Here is an 18,469-nt window from a genome sequence, read left to right as displayed (position 1 = left end):
ACAAATAGGGATGTCAACTAGTGAAAGGTCATGAGTAACCTAACCGTCGTATATACACACGGGTCATGCAGATAAGGGTCGTGTAAGCCATACGTCGAGTCATTCAAGTCACTGAACCAATAAGGAGCGGTTGCAGGTAAGGGTAGCGCACATCCAAAGGAGGTTAGCACTAAAGTCACACAGTCAAGCCAACACGCAGGCACGTTAGTGTCCCGCCGCGGCCCCGTCAGCTATCTCGTCGCAGGTGCCTGGTTCCCTTCGGCTTGTGCCCGGCGGTAACGCTCACGGCCACACAGGGCTGCCGCGTCCCTTTATGCCCCGTCCATGGCCCCTTTCATGCAACCGTCCACTCCACCTTCTCGGCCACTTCCACGCCCCTCTGTTACTACGTGCCCTCCTCGGGTCCACCGTACCCCTTTCTTGCCCCTTATCCACTCCCCTTTCTGCATGTGTCCCCTCCTCTCTGTGTCCTTCCCTCCCTGTACGTCTCTTTTCGTCCCAGCACGAGCTCTTACCACCCCGTATTTGTCCCTCCTTGAATGCTTTCCTCAACGATTGTGTTAGGCCCAGCATGTGTCCCTCCCACTATGTGTTACTCCCGGTGTGTGTGTGTGTGTGTGTGTGTGTGTGTGTGTGTGTGTGTGTGTGTGTGTGTGTGTGTGTGTGTGTGTGTGTGTCCATCCCTGTATGTGTCTTTCCTAGTCGGTGCGTGTTCTCATTTCCCTGTAGTTATTGTTGTTGTTGTTGTTGTTGTTGTTGTTGTTGTTGTGACAAAACACACCTTCCGGATCGCGCCCCAGCTACGGGTCACGGTCGAGTACTTCCTGTGTTGCTGCTTCTCCACAAACAGACAATAAACTCCGCGATGGCGGGAGGCACGTAGCTCTTAGAAGCCAAAGGTCTAAGATTCATGAAAGGGCCGCGAGGGGTGACCTACCATGACACCGAGCAGTTGTAAGAAGAATTTAAAGAAACTAAGTATAATGGACATCAACAGCAACAACAAAAGATTTACAAAGCTTTCACAGCCACTGAGGTTTTCAGGTTTTTCTTTTTCACTGAGATGATTTTCAACGATCCTCAAGAGCTTGACGGTGGCGGTGCAGGGCGGCCCCCGACAAGGGAGGTAAGGGTGGGGGTACACGCTATAACTGAGCGTGGCCTCGGTGTTAATCTCCGTCGCACTGAACCTTAAACCTGTGGTGGTTCGGGACTGACTAGCCCGGGACGCAGGGACAGTGTGACATCCGGGTTACGCCAGTTTACCTTCCTCAGGTTTCCTCTCTTCTACCCATTAATCGACCAAACCGGAAGATTGCAAAAGCTACTGATATTGTTAGCCAAATCTCTGACATCACCGGGTGTGCTATGGCTTGTGCGTGTGTGTGTGTGTGTGTGTGTGTGTGTGTGTGTGTGTGTGTGTGTGTGTATGTAGGGGGGGTGGGGTCCTCCATCCAGACGGGAGTTACGATCATTTCTCGCTCCTTCCCCCTCCTTCCTTTTCCTCAGCCTCCTTCTTCTCTTCTTTCAAACAGCCCTTTGTCACTGTATTTTTTACAACAAAGGAGACGGCTCAAGGGCAACTTTCTTCCTGAAGGAGGTCTAGTCATTGGCAGAAGGAAATACAGACGAAGTAAGGCTGTTCCAGAGTTTACCAGTGTAAGGGATGAAAGAGTGAAGATGTTGGTTAACTCTTGCATAAGGGGTTTGGAAAGTATAGGGATGAGCTAGAGTAGAAAGTCGAGTGCAGCGGGGCCGCGGGAGGGTGGGGAGGCATGCAGTTAGCAAGTTCAAAAGAGCAGTCAGCATGAAAATATTGATAGAAGATAGAGAGGCAACATGGCGGCGAAATTGAAGAAGTAGAAGACTGTCAGTATGAGAAGAGGAGTTGATGAGACGAAGAGCCTTTGACTCTACTTTGCCCAAGAGAGCTGTGTGAGTGGAGCCCCCCCACACATGTGATGTATACTCCATACGAAGGCGGACAAGGCCCCTGTATATGGACAGCATCTGTGCGGAGGAGAAAACTGGCGGAGACGATACAGAACGCCCAACTTCGAGGAAGCTGATTTAGTGAAAGAGGAGATATGGAGTTTCCAGTTGAGATTTTGAGTTAAGGATAGACCGAAGATGTTTAGTGCAGAAAAGGTGACAGTTGAGTACTGTCGAAGAACAGGGGATGGGTGTTTGGAAGATTGTGTCGAGTGGATAGGTGAAAAAATAGAGTTTTGGAGGCGTTAAAGGACACCAGATTCTTCTTGCCCAAATCGGAAATGATAGTAAGGTCTGAGGGTAAGCGTTCTACAGCCTCCAGCCTGGAATCGTCTAGTTCCTGTTCAGTTGACTTCTATCAAAAGAAGTTGAGTAATGCAGAGTCGAGTCACCGGCGTAAGAATGGACTGGAAAGTTCATTTAGGAAAGAAGATCATTAATGAACAGCAGAAAGAGAGTGGGAGATAGAACAGAGCCCTCAGGAACACCACTGTTGATAGGTTTATAGATGTATAGATGTATAGCTATTTCTCGCCCCTTCTCTCTTCCTTTTGGACAGTATTTTTCACCCCTCCTTCCCTTTACCTTTTTTCTCTTCTACCCTCAGCGAAATTGCCACCTCCACACAGCCACATACAGAGAGACGTCACGCTGCTACAGTCAGGAAGAAGGTTCACACTCTGTATCATAGGATTCAAGAGGCTTTTTGCAGTTACATGTTTTATCATAGTATGAAGCTGGATGATTTGAGTTGACGCCCCAAAACCTTGCAAGAGGCCGGCAGTTTCACATTTATTCCCTACGTAGCATTTGCCATTCTTGCATTGTTTACTTCCATTGGCTGAGTCAGAGACGGAACGGTTATATTAGATCTATAATTCTTGAGGACGAATGTCACGGAAATGAACACAGAGACCACGCGCAGCTTTAGCGTATGTCCTTAACTTCTCCTTTATTATTCTACAGGAGTCATAAAGCCAATTAGCCAAAGGGCATATAAAGCAAGGTCGTTCAATCAAGAGTCGTACACCCGAGCCTTTACGCAAATTTAAGTTCATCCTACGTTTGAGGGTCGTTTAAGGGTCGTTTAATCAAGAGTCATACAGATGAGCCATTACACAAATCAAAGGTCATCAAACGTCTAAGGGTAGCGTTTAAGGGTCGTTTCATCAAGAGTCATGCAGTCGAGCCATTAAGCAAATCTAAGTTCATCAAAGGTTTAAGGGTCAGGGGTCAGCGAGGGGTGAGGTCAGCAGGGGAGGATTTAATGCATCTACGTGAGTTTCCCGCTGCGGCTCCGTCAGCTATCTCATCGCAGGTGCTTGATTCCCTTCGGCCTGTGCGCAGCGAGGTGACTCTCATGGCCAGACTACAAGGTCACCGTGCCCTTCCATGCCACCCAAGCACGCTCCCCCTCTTCTGTTTTGTCCCTTGTCACTTCTCGTCTGTGTCCTCTCTTCGCCGCTAACCTTGTCCTGTTCTCAATTTTTAATCCTTGTACGTGTCCTTCCCTCCCTTTGTTCCTCTTTGCTTGTATTGCTTTCTTCCTTTGTTACTTTCTGCATAACTGTATAACTATTTCTCACCCTTTCTCTGTTCCTTCTGCTTAGTATTTCTTCACCCTCCCATCCCTTCGCCCTTCGCTCTCCTTTCAGTCAATCTTCTGTATGTCTCCCTCTCTGTACATCTCCTTACTTCACTCGCTCCTTCAATCCTCCTTTTGCTCCTTTTATTTTTTCAGCCCGTTTGTCTCTCCCTGCCTGCGTCCCTCCTTCCTTCTGTCTCTCTCTTCTTGTGATCTTGACTTGCTCCATTCTTTCGCCCCTTTTCTCCCAGCATCCCTCCTTCCCTTCTTCGGGATGACGTGCTACAGGTGGTGCTATAGTAATGACAATGCACTTCCCATCGTCATCACAACAGCCACAACATACCACATTACACTACATCACACTACTCAACGCATCTGACCATAAACAACATACTTCCATGCTGATTATTTTTCTAATATTACTACTACTACTACTACTACTTCTACTACTAGTCTACTACTACTACTAGTCTACTACTACTACTACTACTACTACTACTACTACTACTACTACTACTGGAGTTTCGTCTGCTAAAACCACCACTTCCACCACCACCACGACCACCACCATCACACCTTTTTTGATTATAGAATCAAAACCTGACTTGAACACGATTACGAAAAAGCTCCTCTGCCACGATGGAATGAAGACAAACTAAACGAACGGAGACAAGGCAAACCCCGAACGCAGATATCAATAAAAAAATGAAAATAAAACAGAGAAAGCTTGAGACAACTAGACACTTCCTCTGAAAACGAAAATAAACCAATATAAAATGAATATACACATAACAGTTTTTCTCTCTCTACATATGCAAAAAAGAAAGACTAAGATGTAGACACTGGTAAATTCTGGCTCATGTTTGCGTCAGATTCCGTATGAGAGCTCCGGCAGACGGGAAGCGTGCACGATCGGTTCCTGTAGTGCTGCCTGGTTGAAAGTGCTGGGGATGGGGAAAAGGGGGAAGGAGGGGAAGGGGGGAAAGATCGATAAAGTGAAGATATTTGGGAGGTGGGTAATAACCATGAAAACAGGTACAGGTGATTCTCAGAAAGGTGTGGGAAATGAGGGAAACGAAAGGGGGATTTCCAGGGAGGAGTAAAGAAGGGAGGGAGTGACGAGAGGAGGGGAAGGCAGCGAAGGGGGGATTCTGGTTACAAGGGAGAGGACGAAAGGGCAAATGAGAGGTGATGTGAGGACAAAGCGAGGGAGGCAGAGACGAGGAGAGGGATGAAGGGAGAAAGGAAGGAGAGGGAGATATGCAGAGGTGAAAGGAAAGGGACATACAGAGAGTGACAAAAGGAGGAGGAGGATACCAAGAGGAGGGAAGAAAAAGCCAAGAGAGGGATAAAAAAAGGAAGAGAGGGATGAAGGGGAAGGGGAGGCAGAGACGAGGAAAGGGAGGAGTGGGAAAAGGTGGGAAAAGAGGAAGAATGGGGGTGGTGTGTGTGTGTGTGTGTGTGTGTGTGTGTGTGTGTGTGTGTGTGTATGTGTGTGTGTGTGTGTGTGTGTGTGTGTGTGTGTGTGTGCAAAAGTCCTGTGCGGTGCGTTACCGGCCTTGGCAGTCTGTCGCGATAAGATAACGGGGCTTTATAAAGGCTGGCGGTGGGAGTGGCCGGGTCAAAGCTTCGCCTCCTCCACCATGTCGCTGCTCCGGTCACTCCTGTCCCTGGTGGTCTGCGCCGCGCCTCTCTGGGCGGCGGAGTGGCCCTGCCCGGAAGAAGGTGCTATTTACCCCTGTATATGCACCGCTTCCGCAAGTTTTGAAATAACCATGGACTGCTCCAACGTCGAGGACAGTACAAGGCTGACAGAAATATTCCAGACGCCGTTCGCCTTCAATGACTTTGAGCGACTCATCATCGATCCCTTAACCCCTGTCAGTACCTTGTACGATCTGCCTGCTGGAGTGTTCGGTCCAGTGAGCTTCAAGGAGATTGACGTTATGAACACGTTGATCGAGACGGTGGAGGAAGAGGCGATCGTCAACTCCCACAACACGCTGGTGCGCCTTAACATGAGAGGAAACAAGATCAGAGAGTTCCCCTTCGAGACGCTGGACCTGTACGTGTGGCTGAAAGAGCTCAACTTGGCGAACAACCAGCTTTTGGGGGTCATGCCGGACATCGTGACGGAAGCTCTCACCACCCTGGACTTATCCGGCAACACGGGCTTCATACTCACCGAGACGGTCTTCACAGGCTCTCCCCATCTGGAGGTGCTGCGCCTCAACAACATGGCTCTGGGCGACACGACGCCGCCCAACGTGTTCCTCGACCTCAGTAACCTCAAGACGCTGTACCTGCAGAACAACGACATCCCGGGGACCCTCATCGAGGACTTCATCAACACGCTGTCTCAGCCGCTCCTCGCCGTGTACTTGGACGGGAACTCCCTCTCCCAGATCCACCCGCTTTCCGTAACGGGTGAGTGTGGCGCCAGGCCCTGCACCTCTCGGCTGTGCCAGGCCATGACCTCGACAGGCAGCTGCTGTGCAGGGTCACGGGTCACTGAAGGAAGACGTTTCCCCCTAACCATTTCTGACACAATAGTCCGGACTAAAGTCATGCAATGTTACTTAACTCTCTTCTTCCCTCCCTCTCTACTGGCATCATCTCAGCCCTTCCTCCAGCACAGTCTAGGTCCCTTACACTCCCCTTCTTGCAGGATTGAGCGACAGCGGGATCATCTCCTTCACCAACAACCAGATCGAGTACTTGACGCAGGGGAATTGGGGAGAACTCGTGTCTCGGCTCACCCGTTACGACGCCATCGACATGAGACGTGAGTTGTTGAAATATTATTATCATTATTATTATAATTTTTATTGTTATTACTATTATTATTATTATTATTATTATTATTATTATTATTATTATTATTATTATCATTATTTTTCTTTATTTTTATTTTATTATCATCATCATCAGTAGTAGTAGTAGTAGTAGTAGTAGTAGTAGTAGTAGCAGTAGAGTCTACTTCTTCCTCTTCTTAATTGTATTCTTTGTATAATCATTGTCAGTAGCAGCAGCAGCAGCTGTAGCGGTATAAAGTAGCAGTACTGTTGCATCACGCAGTGGAGCAGTACAGAGCGAAGGAGGTGGCCGGCAAGGTTGAAACAAGTGTCCTTTTCCTCCCGCAGACAACCCGCTGGTGTGTGGCTGTGACGTGTATTGGCTGCTTCTAGACTCGTCAGCCATGAGGGTCTTCAACAGTCTGACCACGTGTAGCGGGGGGAACCTGATGACGGACCTTCCCAAGCCGTGGTTCGACGACCACTGCGCTACCCTATAGTTTCTAATACATTTAAACGTGTCCGTGAAGTGTTTCCTTGTCCTCTTTCATTCTCTTTGGCTTTGATCTTCAGGAGTTTCCGTAATATATATTGTTCAAATAAAGCTGTGTGAGTGATTAATGTTCCTGCTGAGATGCCCACACACTCCTCGGCAAAAGTTTCCGTCTGTGTCCATCGAAAACCATCCATCGTTCCTTAGCCTGCGTGGGTACAAACGTTCACTCCACCAGTCACAGCAATAGGGGCTGCTCTTACCCTTTCAAGCACAGCCTAAAACCTCTCAGATCTTGCCTGTCTCTCTGATCTTTTCATATGAACTATTTCAACCTTTCTCTTCTCAATGTTGGGATTGTCCTTACAAATAGGGATATCAACTAGTGAAAGGTCATGAGTAACCTAACCCTCGTATATACACACGGGTCATGCAGATAAGGGTCGTGTAAGTCATACGTCGAGTCATTCAAGTCACTGAACCAATAAGGAGCGGTTGCAGGTAAGGGTAGCGCTGTCAGGACCCAGAAAACGAACAAACAAGAGGAATAGCCATAACAGTACAGAGTAAACATCTCATAGGACAAATACTAACAAAGAGGGAAACAACGAGGGTTAAGGAAAACAGATACCCAGACTCAGATACAGAAAACAGATACCCAGTAGGCGTGGTCAGAAAGTGTGAACAACCATTGAAAAAGACTCTGACCCGTGACGTCAGTCGTGGCGACATGTTATGAGCCAATAATTTAACAGAAAAATCACTGTGGGAGTGTCTTAAGACTGACTCACGAATAGCAGGAAAAGTAAAACAATACAACATAATGAGCGAGCAGATGGGTGTGACAGGAAGTATTGGCCATTGGTTATGTAGAAAATTAAGGGCGTGTCAAGGATGTAAGTCCGCCTAAAGCAAAGAAAAATGTGGCCTACAAATCAGTGGAATAGGTAGACCGAGCTTGGTTCTCGCCTCAAGCAGACCTGCTACTCACTCAGCCGAGAATGGCTGTTGTGATCTTAATCGTGAGTAGAAATTCGAGAATCTAAGGGAAACCGACTGTATTGTCCTGGAAATTATAATGTAGGAGATTTGAAGTAGGATTGTGAGTGGGACAGGATTGTGATTATTTGTTTGCGATGTAAAGCAAAGGTAAAACCACTGGGTGTGGTATTTGGTGCTTCCGTGACTTGTAGTAGATTATACTATAGGAATGTGTAGTAGGATTTTGTGAAGAGAGTACATAATGATTGTGATGTAAGCAGAGAGATACAAACCACTGCTTGTGGAACGACGAGTGTTATTATTATTGGCAACAACTGAGCACATATTGTAGTATTATGTTTAAGACATGTAGTTTGTCATATGTTGCATCCATTGCTGAATATGCCAGTGTTATGATCGTCTGAGCATAGAATATTGCGTAAGGCAATTACTTTCATTTAATTTTAAATAAATGTATATTTTCTTTTTCCCTTGTTTATCCCCGAACTCCAGTCTCCAATAACAACTTAAGCCGGATCACGCTACCAGGGATACGAGACGGTGAGATCATATATGGAGTAATTAATGAGTGATAAAAGAGTTGATTTAATACAAGAAAAGAAGGGTCTAAAACTGGCGGCAGCGGTATAGGGATAAATAGGGACATATGCTTACAGTGCTTTTGTTTAATTTACTCTGACGAGAAAACGCCTCTTATTTTCATTAAGCTTTGCTCGTTTTAAGTGGCGGAAATAATAGTGACGATTTAATTATATAATTAATGGTTCTTCCGGAGGACATGGACTTTGACGATATGGTAATGGAAACTCTGGCCAACCACTGTTGTTCTGTAGTGCAATGGGTAGCACACGCGACTCAACCCAGAATTCATGAGTTCCATCCCGGGCGGAGTGGAGAGGGATGGGCAGTCTCTCTCCACCGGCGCCGTGATCCACTCCTCAGTGAGAGGGTGTCAGGTGACAGGCAGCGGCAGCGTCCCGCCTCCCAGGTTTGTTTGTTTTAGGATTGTTACCCCAAAGCTGGAGGGGAGCACGGGGCTCTACGCCTCACAGGGTGGTAGTGTGCCGCGGCGGGCATGCAGCCATAGAGTGATTTTATAAAAGCCTAACCCGCGTCCCCCAGGTGGGAAGTGTAGAGTGTGATCTAGAAAAAATGTGAAATACTAAGAAAAGTGTGAGGTATGGATAAAAAGTCAAGAATGAAAAAAAAAAATTAAGCATGTGGACAATAGTGTGAAGTATTAAAATAAATGTGTGAAGTAAGAGAATCAGAGGAAGAGGAGGCCAGGGTAGGTGCCCCCCTCAGTTATCTACTACAAATAATAAATAAATAAATAAATAAATATGCACACTTGCAGTGGAAAAAACGGAAAATGAGCGAAGAACAAAACAGGGAGTAACCTTTAATATAATAAGATGAAGGCTATAACGAACAGGGAGTAACCTTTAATATAATAAGATGAAGGCTATAACGAACAGGGAGTAACCTTTAATATAATAAGATGAAGGCTATAACGAACAGGGAGTAACCTTTAATATAATAAGATGAAGGCTATAACGAACAGGGAGTAACCTTTAATATAATAAGATGAAGGCCATAACGAAGAAGGGAGTAACCTTTAATATAATAAGATGAAGGCTATAACGAACAGGGAGTAACCTTTAATATAATAAGATGAAGGCTATAACGAACAGGGAGTAACCTTTAATATAATAAGATGAAGGCTATAACGAACAGGGAGTAACCTTTAATATAATAAGATGAAGGCTATAACGAACAGGAGTAACCTTTAATATAATAAGATGAAGGCTATAACGAACAGGGAGTAACCTTTAATATAATAAGATGAAGGCTATAACGAACAGGAGTAACCTTTAATATAATAAGATGAAGGCCATAACGAAGAAGGAGTAACCTTTAATATAATCAGATGAAGGCTATAACGAATAAGGGAGTAACCTTTAATATAATAAGATGAAGGCTATAACGAATAAGGGAGTAACCTTTAATATAATAAATGAAGGCTATAACGAACAAGGGAGTAACCGCCTCACTTAAATATAAGGAAAAGAAGGCTATAACGAACAAGGGAGTAACCGCCTCACTTAAATATAAGGAAAAGAAGGCTATAACGAACAAGGGAGTAACCGCCTCACTTAAATATAAGGAAAAGAAGGCTATAACGAACAAGGGTAACCGCCTCACTTAAATATAAGGAAAAGAAGGCTATAACGAACAAGGAGTAACCGCCTCACTTAAATATAAGGAAAAGAAGGCTATAACGAACAAGGGTGACCTTAAAAATAATGAAAGGAAGGCTATAATTAACATAACTCAAGAGTAACTTTGTTAGGCAGATCCTTTTCACTACCATGATAACACATATGCAAAAGTGGCAGCGCTCCTAGAAACAGGAGCGTGTGAGTTTTTAACGGATGAATTTATTAAAGAATTAGGGCTCGCAGTAAATGAATGTGAAGCGAAACCCGTGAATATTGTCTCTGTGCAAAGATACCATATTGAAAATGACGGTAAAAGACAAGTTAATATGGAAGAAAAAAGTAGTTTCAAGACTTATTGATAACACGCGATGTAGATTTGCCGACTCATATTATGTTGAGTACTGATTTGTCGTGTAGCACGAGATTATTTTGAAAACATTGCAACTAAATGAGGAACAAAAGAACGAAGCTTAAAACTGATAATAGAAGGGGAAACCATACAATTATGCCAGGAAAAATATGTCTTATATCTAGAGGTGAAGGATCTTAGCTAAATGTAGATGGCAATGAAGAAGGTCTTACTGAAAATAAGGCCGTACGTTGCCAAGCAGCGGAACCTTTGCAACTGCATGCATCGGTGGCAGGTTACATAACGCTAGTGACGCAACTACGGGCAAGTGAAGCTTTATTTGAGCCTTGTGTTAGCACTCCTCAGGCTAGAGTCTTGTGCTCAGGGATAGTTAAGTTAACCCCTTCACCTGACAATCAAAGATCTTATGTCATTGTGCCGTATTTGAATATTGAAAGTGTGTGTAAAGATAGATGATAATACAACGTTAGGATTTGTGAAGCCTGTCACTCATGAGCAATACGCTGATCTGCCACAAGTATCTAGTGTACAGACCGCTGACACAGTTAAGACAGACTTGAAGCCCGCAGAGCTTGAAGTAAGGAAGAAAAGCCTCTATCAAATTGTTGACGCTAAATTCCTAAGTGAAGAAAAAGAATCAGGTCTTAAAGTCCTTAATAGATAAATATATAACAGTGTTTTCCACAGAACAAGAACCATTAACAGTAACGCCCTATTTTTTTAAGCACCATCAAGCAAAACACTGATGAAGTAGTGTACAGGCGTTCATATAACATTCCTATCAGTTATCATGACAGAGTAAATGAACAACTTATATCGCTCCAGCAACAGGGTGTGATTCGCCCTTCGCGATCACCCTATAATGCCCCACTTATCCCAGTGCCAAAAAAAGATGGAGTACTACGACTTTGTCTGGACTTCCGGGCACTTAATAAAACACTACGGGACGACCGGTACCCACTCCCTAATATAACTACCATACTCAATCAATTGGGAGATAGTAAGTTTTTTTTCTTCATGCCTAGACTTGAAACAGGGTTACTATCAAATCCCCCTAGATGAAATCAGCAGAGAGAAGACGCCATTTTCTTCTCCAGCAGGACATTGGGAATTTACTTCCCTCCCCTTTAAAACAGCCCCGTCCTGCTTCAAGAAAATAATAAACACTGTCCTTACAGGACTATTAGGTAACAAGGTTCAGGTGTACCTTGGTGACATTATTATCCTGGGCGATATATTTTCTAATCACGCAGATAACTTAAAACAAATTCTGGATCGCTTAAAGGAAGCCAAAACTGACTCTTAAGATGGAGAAGTGTAACTTTTTTAAGGACAAAGTAATTACCTGGGCCATGCCATCAGCTCAGAGGGAATAAGACCTCAATCTAGCAAGCTGGAGGCCATAAAAAACGTCCCGGCCCCCCAAACTGTTCATGATTTACAGTCATTTCTTGGATTGACTAATTATTATCGCAAATTTATTGCAAATTATTCACAAATTGTTGCTCCTTTTCTAAAGATTTACAAAGGGAAGAAAGGTACACTAAAAAAAAAAAAAAAAAATAAATAAATAAATAAATAAATAAATAAATAAATAAATAAAACTCCACTCATATGGACGAATGAAACAAAAATGCGTTCTCAACCCTTAAGGATAGAATGCTTGGTACAGTCACAGTACGCGTCCTACTACAATACTGGTGGAGTATTGCAATAACAGGATAATGATGATAAACTAAGACCTGTATCTTTTTTTGTGAGAAATTGAATACGGCAAAACAGCGGAACAGTATAGTTGAACGAGAGGCTTTAACTGTAATTTATGGGTTACACGTAAACCGCCCATTAATACTGGGTTACCCTGTTGAGATCCACACGGATCACAGACCTTTAGTATGGCTGTTACAGGTAGCTAGTCCCAACGGCAGGATAGCTAGATGGCAGACTCTCATGACTGAGTATGGTTTCACAATCAATCATTTGCCTGGCAAGGAAAATATAGTAGCAGATTTTTTTTTATCAAGGATGAAGGCTCACAGGACACTGAGATTGAATTAGAAGGACACGCGCGATAATGTTTGTGGATGGGGAACAACAAAAACCGTGGAACACGTGGATAATGAGGGGCAAGGTATTGCACTAGTGCAGAAAAAGAAACAGGCGCCGAAAAATGAGAAAATAAAATATATGATATGTAAGGACCTGAATAGTGAGTGTATTGGCCACACATTTGACTGGAGTATTCAGGAGATTAGTGAGCTGCGTGATGAGCAGCCAGCATATAAGTATGCTAAAAGAAGGAAGCCCCATGAATGAAAATTGAGCAAAGACTCAGAGAAAAAGGCATAATGTGAGATGCCGCCCCTGTTAGAGGTACAGGTGGAAAATGTGTTATATTGTGTTGAAGATGGGCATAATGTGAGATGCCGCCCCTGTTAGAGGTACAGGTGGAAAATGTGTTATATTGTGTTGAAGATGGGCATAATGTGAGATGCCGCCCCTGTTAGAGGTACAGGTGGAAAATGTGTTATATTGTGTTGAAGATGGGCATAATGTGAGATGCCGCCCCTGTCAGAGTTACAGGTGGAAATAAATGATGTGTTTTAGTGAATCCGTACGGAGAAGCCACTAAGGTGGTGATTCTACCCCCCAAGTATTTCCAAGGCGATAACTCTGGCTCATTCGTCGCCACTGCAGGGCACGGAGGAACCAAAGTTACGTTATGTCGGTGTAGAAAGTTCGCTTTCTGGACTGGACTGAAACGGGATGTAGAAAATTATGTAAGGAAGTGCGTCATGGTAGTCGTTTTAAAAGTGAGTTGGGAACTTGCACCCTGCTCCTTGGCGGCAATATCCAGACGTCACCGCTCCTTTAGAAGAATACACATGGACCTTGTGGGTCCCATGGGTGTATCGGACAATGGGGTTCGATACGTAATGCCCATAGTTGATGTTTTTAAAAGGTATTTGATTACAGTACCCTTACGGAGTAAGGAAGCCCGCGAAATGGCAAGGGCGTTGTACGTGGATGTTGTTTGTGTACACGGTGTTCCTCAGACAGTTGTTACAGATCAAGGTTCAGAGTTCGCTAATTCCGTGATGCAGGAGATAAATTAGAAGCTACCTGTGCGACACGCGAATAACGGCTTACCATACAAATGGAAATGGAATAATAAAGCGCGCAAATTATAATGTTGTTAACATTTTGAGGAGAATGTTCTAGGAAATGTGTCCGTTTGGGATATAATGCTACTTATAGACATCTTGGCCTATAATGCTGCGTATTATCGCACCATAAAGGAGTCCCTATTTTATCGAGAGAGACAGAGAGGATTTTTAGAGATCCTCCTGTACCCTACACTATGTTAGAAAAAAAAAAAAAATCAGCAGCCCTAGTATGATATTGACTCCTATGAAGAGGAAATGGTTGTAATTGCAAGGAAAGTTTATGATATTTACTCCTATGAAGAGGAAATGGATGTAATGCAAGGAAAGTTTATGATATTTACTCCTATGAAGAGGAAATGGATGTAATGCAAGGAAAGTTTATGATATTTACTCCTATGAAGAGGAAATGGCTGCAGTTGCAAAGAAAGTTTATGATAGATGCCAGGTTTACATTGAAAAAAGTAGAGAAAAAATAGAAAAGTAATACAAAGCTACAAAATCAAAACTATCAACGTTGGAGACAGTGTTCCTCAAACGAAACCACAAAGAAAAGTAAATAAAAAGTTGCAACCTATTTTTGATGAACCCTACAGGGTAATAGAGAAGATCAGTGATATAATGGTAAAAATTAGGAACCTCAGGACTAGTAAGGTTTCAACGGTCCCCACAGATAGAGTAAAAATCCTTCATGAAGACTGCATCGATGTGCAGCAATGTCCAACGGTTAGGCGAGCATACCCTTTAAATCCAGAGACAGACACTGATCTATTCTTTGCATTGCTCAACCCTGAAATCGCTGAGAAAAATTCTACCGAAAATGATAACTCGTAGCAGAGATGTGACTGCTACTCATGACACATTAAATAGTGTTCGTTCTACACCAGCAATAAACAACTGATGCACAGGCCCTACCTTCTCAGGTTACTCCCAAACTCTCAGAACCACCTCGGCATAGATAAAGCCTTCGCTCTTCGACGGTACAAGAGTTGCCTAATGTAGTGTCAAAACTAATACGATATAAAACAGGAATAATGTATAAGGATGAAAATGCAATAATTGAGCGGAAATATGACGAAATAAACCACAGATTGATTTGATTCTTTCGGTGTACGACTCAATGACACAACAGGAGTCCCCAACACGTGCTGGCCAAAGTTTCACACCAACATACTATCTATATTATAGTCCTCACAGACAGAGACTATAGTACCGTTTAGCCTCACAGAAGATGTTTTAGCTGCATTATATAAAGCACGGATTTTAACTGCTTCGTTACTTGAAATGTTATTCAAATGTCACCTGAGTATCCAGCTGTAAAAGCAATAAAATACACACTCTTTAATTTTGAAAACGAATTCAATTCATTGTTGCATCATCTAAGAAAAGTTTTAGGCTATGTGATGACTACTATTCAAAACAAGCTGCATGCTTCTATGAATTATAGAAAAAAAAAAAAACGGGAAATAATTTTTTTGAGGATCCATGTCTAATAACCTGTTTGGTACCGCGACCCAGGCTCAAGTTGATGCTATTCATGAAAAAATAGAGGACTAGAGTCATTAACTGAGAAAGATTTTATATAGTTAAATGTTTATTATGGAAAACTCAACATCATTAAGTAATATGCATGCCATGCAATCTGCCTTTAACAGGCTATATTCAGCTGTAGATGTATTGAACCAAGTTGTGCGCCATTTTAGTATAGACTATGGCATTAGGAAGAAAAAAGCTCCTACAAGAATTGTTATATTTTGACTTAGCATTGAGACACATAAGACCAGGTATACAAGATTTATATTTGAGTCTGCAGGCTCCCCTGCAAACATACATAACTCCAACCATTATGTGAAACAAACAGTTGTTCAGTACATTAAAGGAAGCCTAGGATCGGCCTCCAGGTCTTTTGTGCCTTGCAGTTCTTGATTTTTAGCTCTATATAGGATGTAATAACTGTCCTCCAGGACAACGGCTTTGCACGATTCTCGTAATTTCTATTTCACCAAACCTTTGCGAGGAGATCCGATTGACACCTTTGATGTCTTTCGAATCGACTCCCTTCCATTTTCTGTGCAGAATAGCACTTACTTTCTTATGTATAGTGTTGATTCAAGATGTATTGCCTTCAGTGAGAATAGGAAAATATATTTTATGCTTTCTAGTATAACACACTGTAACAAGAATAACCATATGTTAGTTTGTCCTCCCACCATGAGGCTAGTGACGCAGCCTCTTGTGAATCGGCTGCTTTCTTGAAACATGAGTCAGTGATCAACCTCTGCCACACAATAATCTTGAAAACATTTCCCCCTATGTTTATAAAAGGTCCTGGCTACTGGACCCGTTCACTTGCCTCCCCCATCACTCTGACACTCACATGCCCTACCCATCCTGTAAACAGACATACTGTCAGCCTGACGGATAATGGGATATTGATGCTTCGGCAAGGTTCTCTTCGCAGTGCTGAGTCCATCCCCCTACAGGAGCTAACAGCTGGCTTGCAGCCCCTAAATTCTGTGGTCGAGCTGGATCAGCCCTTTCAACCTGTAATCCATTGGTGGATTGCCTTCGCCATGTCGTGATCCTGGTTCTTCTGCTGGTGACGTCTGCCGTGGGGTATTCCTATGTCCTGCGCTATGCACGACACTGCCTACTTCAGACTCAAGCCAAGTGCAGACATTGCAAGGCGTATCTTCTCCACCAACACCTGTGAGATCTCAGGGGCGAGATCTTTCGGAAGGGGAAGTATGTCAGGACCCAGAAAACGAACAAACAAGAGGAATAGCCATAACAGTACAGAGTAAACATCTCATAGGACAAATACTAACAAAGAGGGAAACAACGAGGGTTAAGGAAAACAGATACCCAGACTCAGATACAGAAAACAGATACCCAGTAGGCGTGGTCAGAAAGTGTGAACAACCATTGAAAAAGACTCTGACCCGTGACGTCAGTCGTGGCGACATGTTATGAGCCAATAATTTAACAGAAAAATCACTGTGGGAGTGTCTTAAGACTGACTCACGAATAGCAGGAAAAGTAAAACAATACAACATAATGAGCGAGCAGATGGGTGTGACAGGAAGTATTGGCCATTGGTTATGTAGAAAATTAAGGGCGTGTCAAGGATGTAAGTCCGCCTAAAGCAAAGAAAAATGTGGCCTACAAATCAGTGGAATAGGTAGACCGAGCTTGGTTCTCGCCTCAAGCAGACCTGCTACTCACTCAGCCGAGAATGGCTGTTGTGATCTTAATCGTGAGTAGAAATTCGAGAATCTAAGGGAAACCGACTGTATTGTCCTGGAGATTATAATGTAGGAGATTTGAAGTAGGATTGTGAGTGGGACAGGATTGTGATTATTTGTTTGCGATGTAAAGCAAAGGTAAAACCACTGGGTGTGGTATTTGGTGCTTCCGTGACTTGTAGTAGATTATACTATAGGAATGTGTAGTAGGATTTTGTGAAGAGAGTACATAATGATTGTGATGTAAGCAGAGAGATACAAACCACTGCTTGTGGAACGACGAGTGTTATTATTATTGGCAACAACTGAGCACATATTGTAGTATTATGTTTAAGACATGTAGTTTGTCATATGTTGCATCCATTGCTGAATATGCCAGTGTTATGATCGTCTGAGCATATAATATTGCGTAAGGCAATTACTTTCATTTAATTTTAAATAAATGTATATTTTCTTTTTCCCTTGTTTATCCCCGAACTCCAGTCTCCAATAACAACTTAAGCCGGATCACGCTACCAGGGATACGAGACGGTGAGATCATTTATGGAGTAATTAATGAGTGATAAAAGAGTTGATTTAATACAAGAAAAGAAGGGTCTAAAAGCGCACATCCAAAGGAGGTTAGCACTAAAGTCACACAGTCAAGCCAACAAGCAAAGGATCATTACATGCCTAAGGGTCGTAGATATACAGGTCGTACATCCGGGGGTCGTACAGCCATGGGTCAGCGAACACAACGCAAGCACGTTAGTGTCCCGCCGCGGCCCCGTCAGCTATCTCGTCGCAGGTGCCTGGTTCCCTTCGGCTTGTGCCCGGCGGTGACGCTCACGTCCACACAAGGCTGCCACGTCCCTTCATGCCCCCGTCCATGGCCCCTTTAATGCAACCGTCCACTCCACCTTCTCGGCCACTTCCACGCCCCTCTGTTACTACGTGCCCTTCTCGGGTCCACCGTGCCCCTTTCTTGCCCCTTATCCACTCCCCTTTCTGCATGTGTCCCCTCCTTTCTGTGTCCTTCCCTCCCTGTACGTCTCTTTTCGGCCCTGCACGAGCCCTTACCACCCTGTTGTCCCTCCTTGAATGCTTTCCTCAACGATTGTGTTAGGCCCAGCATGTGTCCCTCCTACTATGTGTTACTCCCGGTGTGTGTGTGTGTGTGTGTGTGTGTGTGTGTGTGTGTGTGTGTGTGTGTGTGTGTGTGTGTGTGTGTGTGTGTGTGTGTGTGTGTGTGTGTGTGTGTGTGTGTGTGTGTGTGTGTGTGTGTGTGTGTGTGTGTGTGTGTGTGTCCATCCCTGTATGTGTCTTTCCTAGTCGGTGCGTGTTCTCATTTCCCTGTAGTTATTGTTGTTGTTGTTGTGACAAAACACACCTTCCGGGTTGCGCCCCAGCTACGGGTCACGGTCGAGTACTTCCTGTGTTGCTGCTTCTCCACAAACAGACAATACATACCGTGATGGCGGGAGGCACGTAGCTCTTAGAAGCCAAAGGTCTAAGATTCATGAAAGGGCCGCGAGGGGTGACCTACCATGACACCGAGCAGTTGTAAGAAGAATTTAGAGAAATTAAGTATAATGGACATCAACAACAACAACAAAAGA

At 43.9% G+C, this 18,469-nt stretch overlaps 1 protein-coding gene and 1 long non-coding RNA gene across 5 annotated transcripts in view; one reads left to right on the top strand and one right to left on the bottom strand.

The window, feature by feature from the left end:
* LOC126991017 (uncharacterized) overlaps window positions 1-18,469 on the bottom strand; it is a 35,028-nt gene that overhangs the window by 1,483 nt on the left and 15,076 nt on the right. For all 3 annotated transcript variants that reach the window (XR_007744978.1, XR_007744980.1, XR_007744979.1), the window contains exon 2: window positions 5,884-6,032. This is a non-coding gene — a long non-coding RNA (uncharacterized LOC126991017). The remainder of the gene's footprint in view (window positions 1-5,883; window positions 6,033-18,469) is intronic.
* The window catches only part of LOC126991016 (oplophorus-luciferin 2-monooxygenase non-catalytic subunit-like), an 18,530-nt gene continuing 5,304 nt past the window's right edge, over window positions 5,244-18,469 (top strand). The window contains exons 1-3 of one of the 2 annotated variants that reach the window (XM_050849707.1): window positions 5,244-6,007; window positions 6,249-6,365; window positions 6,724-6,898. In XM_050849707.1, the coding sequence (XP_050705664.1) occupies window positions 5,356-6,007; window positions 6,249-6,365; window positions 6,724-6,875 (921 nt within the window). In that variant the 5' untranslated portion in view covers window positions 5,244-5,355 and the 3' untranslated portion in view covers window positions 6,876-6,898. Of the gene's footprint in view, window positions 6,008-6,248; window positions 6,366-6,723; window positions 6,899-18,469 lie in introns of those variants that run through there. The other variant, XM_050849709.1, reaches the window with a different exon arrangement.

This window comes from Eriocheir sinensis, unplaced genomic scaffold, assembly GCF_024679095.1.
Source record: "Eriocheir sinensis breed Jianghai 21 unplaced genomic scaffold, ASM2467909v1 Scaffold23, whole genome shotgun sequence".
NCBI classification, from domain to species: Eukaryota; Metazoa; Arthropoda; class Malacostraca; order Decapoda; family Varunidae; genus Eriocheir; species Eriocheir sinensis.
Note: the sequence above shows the minus strand (reverse complement) of the source record. Positions and strands in the feature narration are given on the sequence as shown.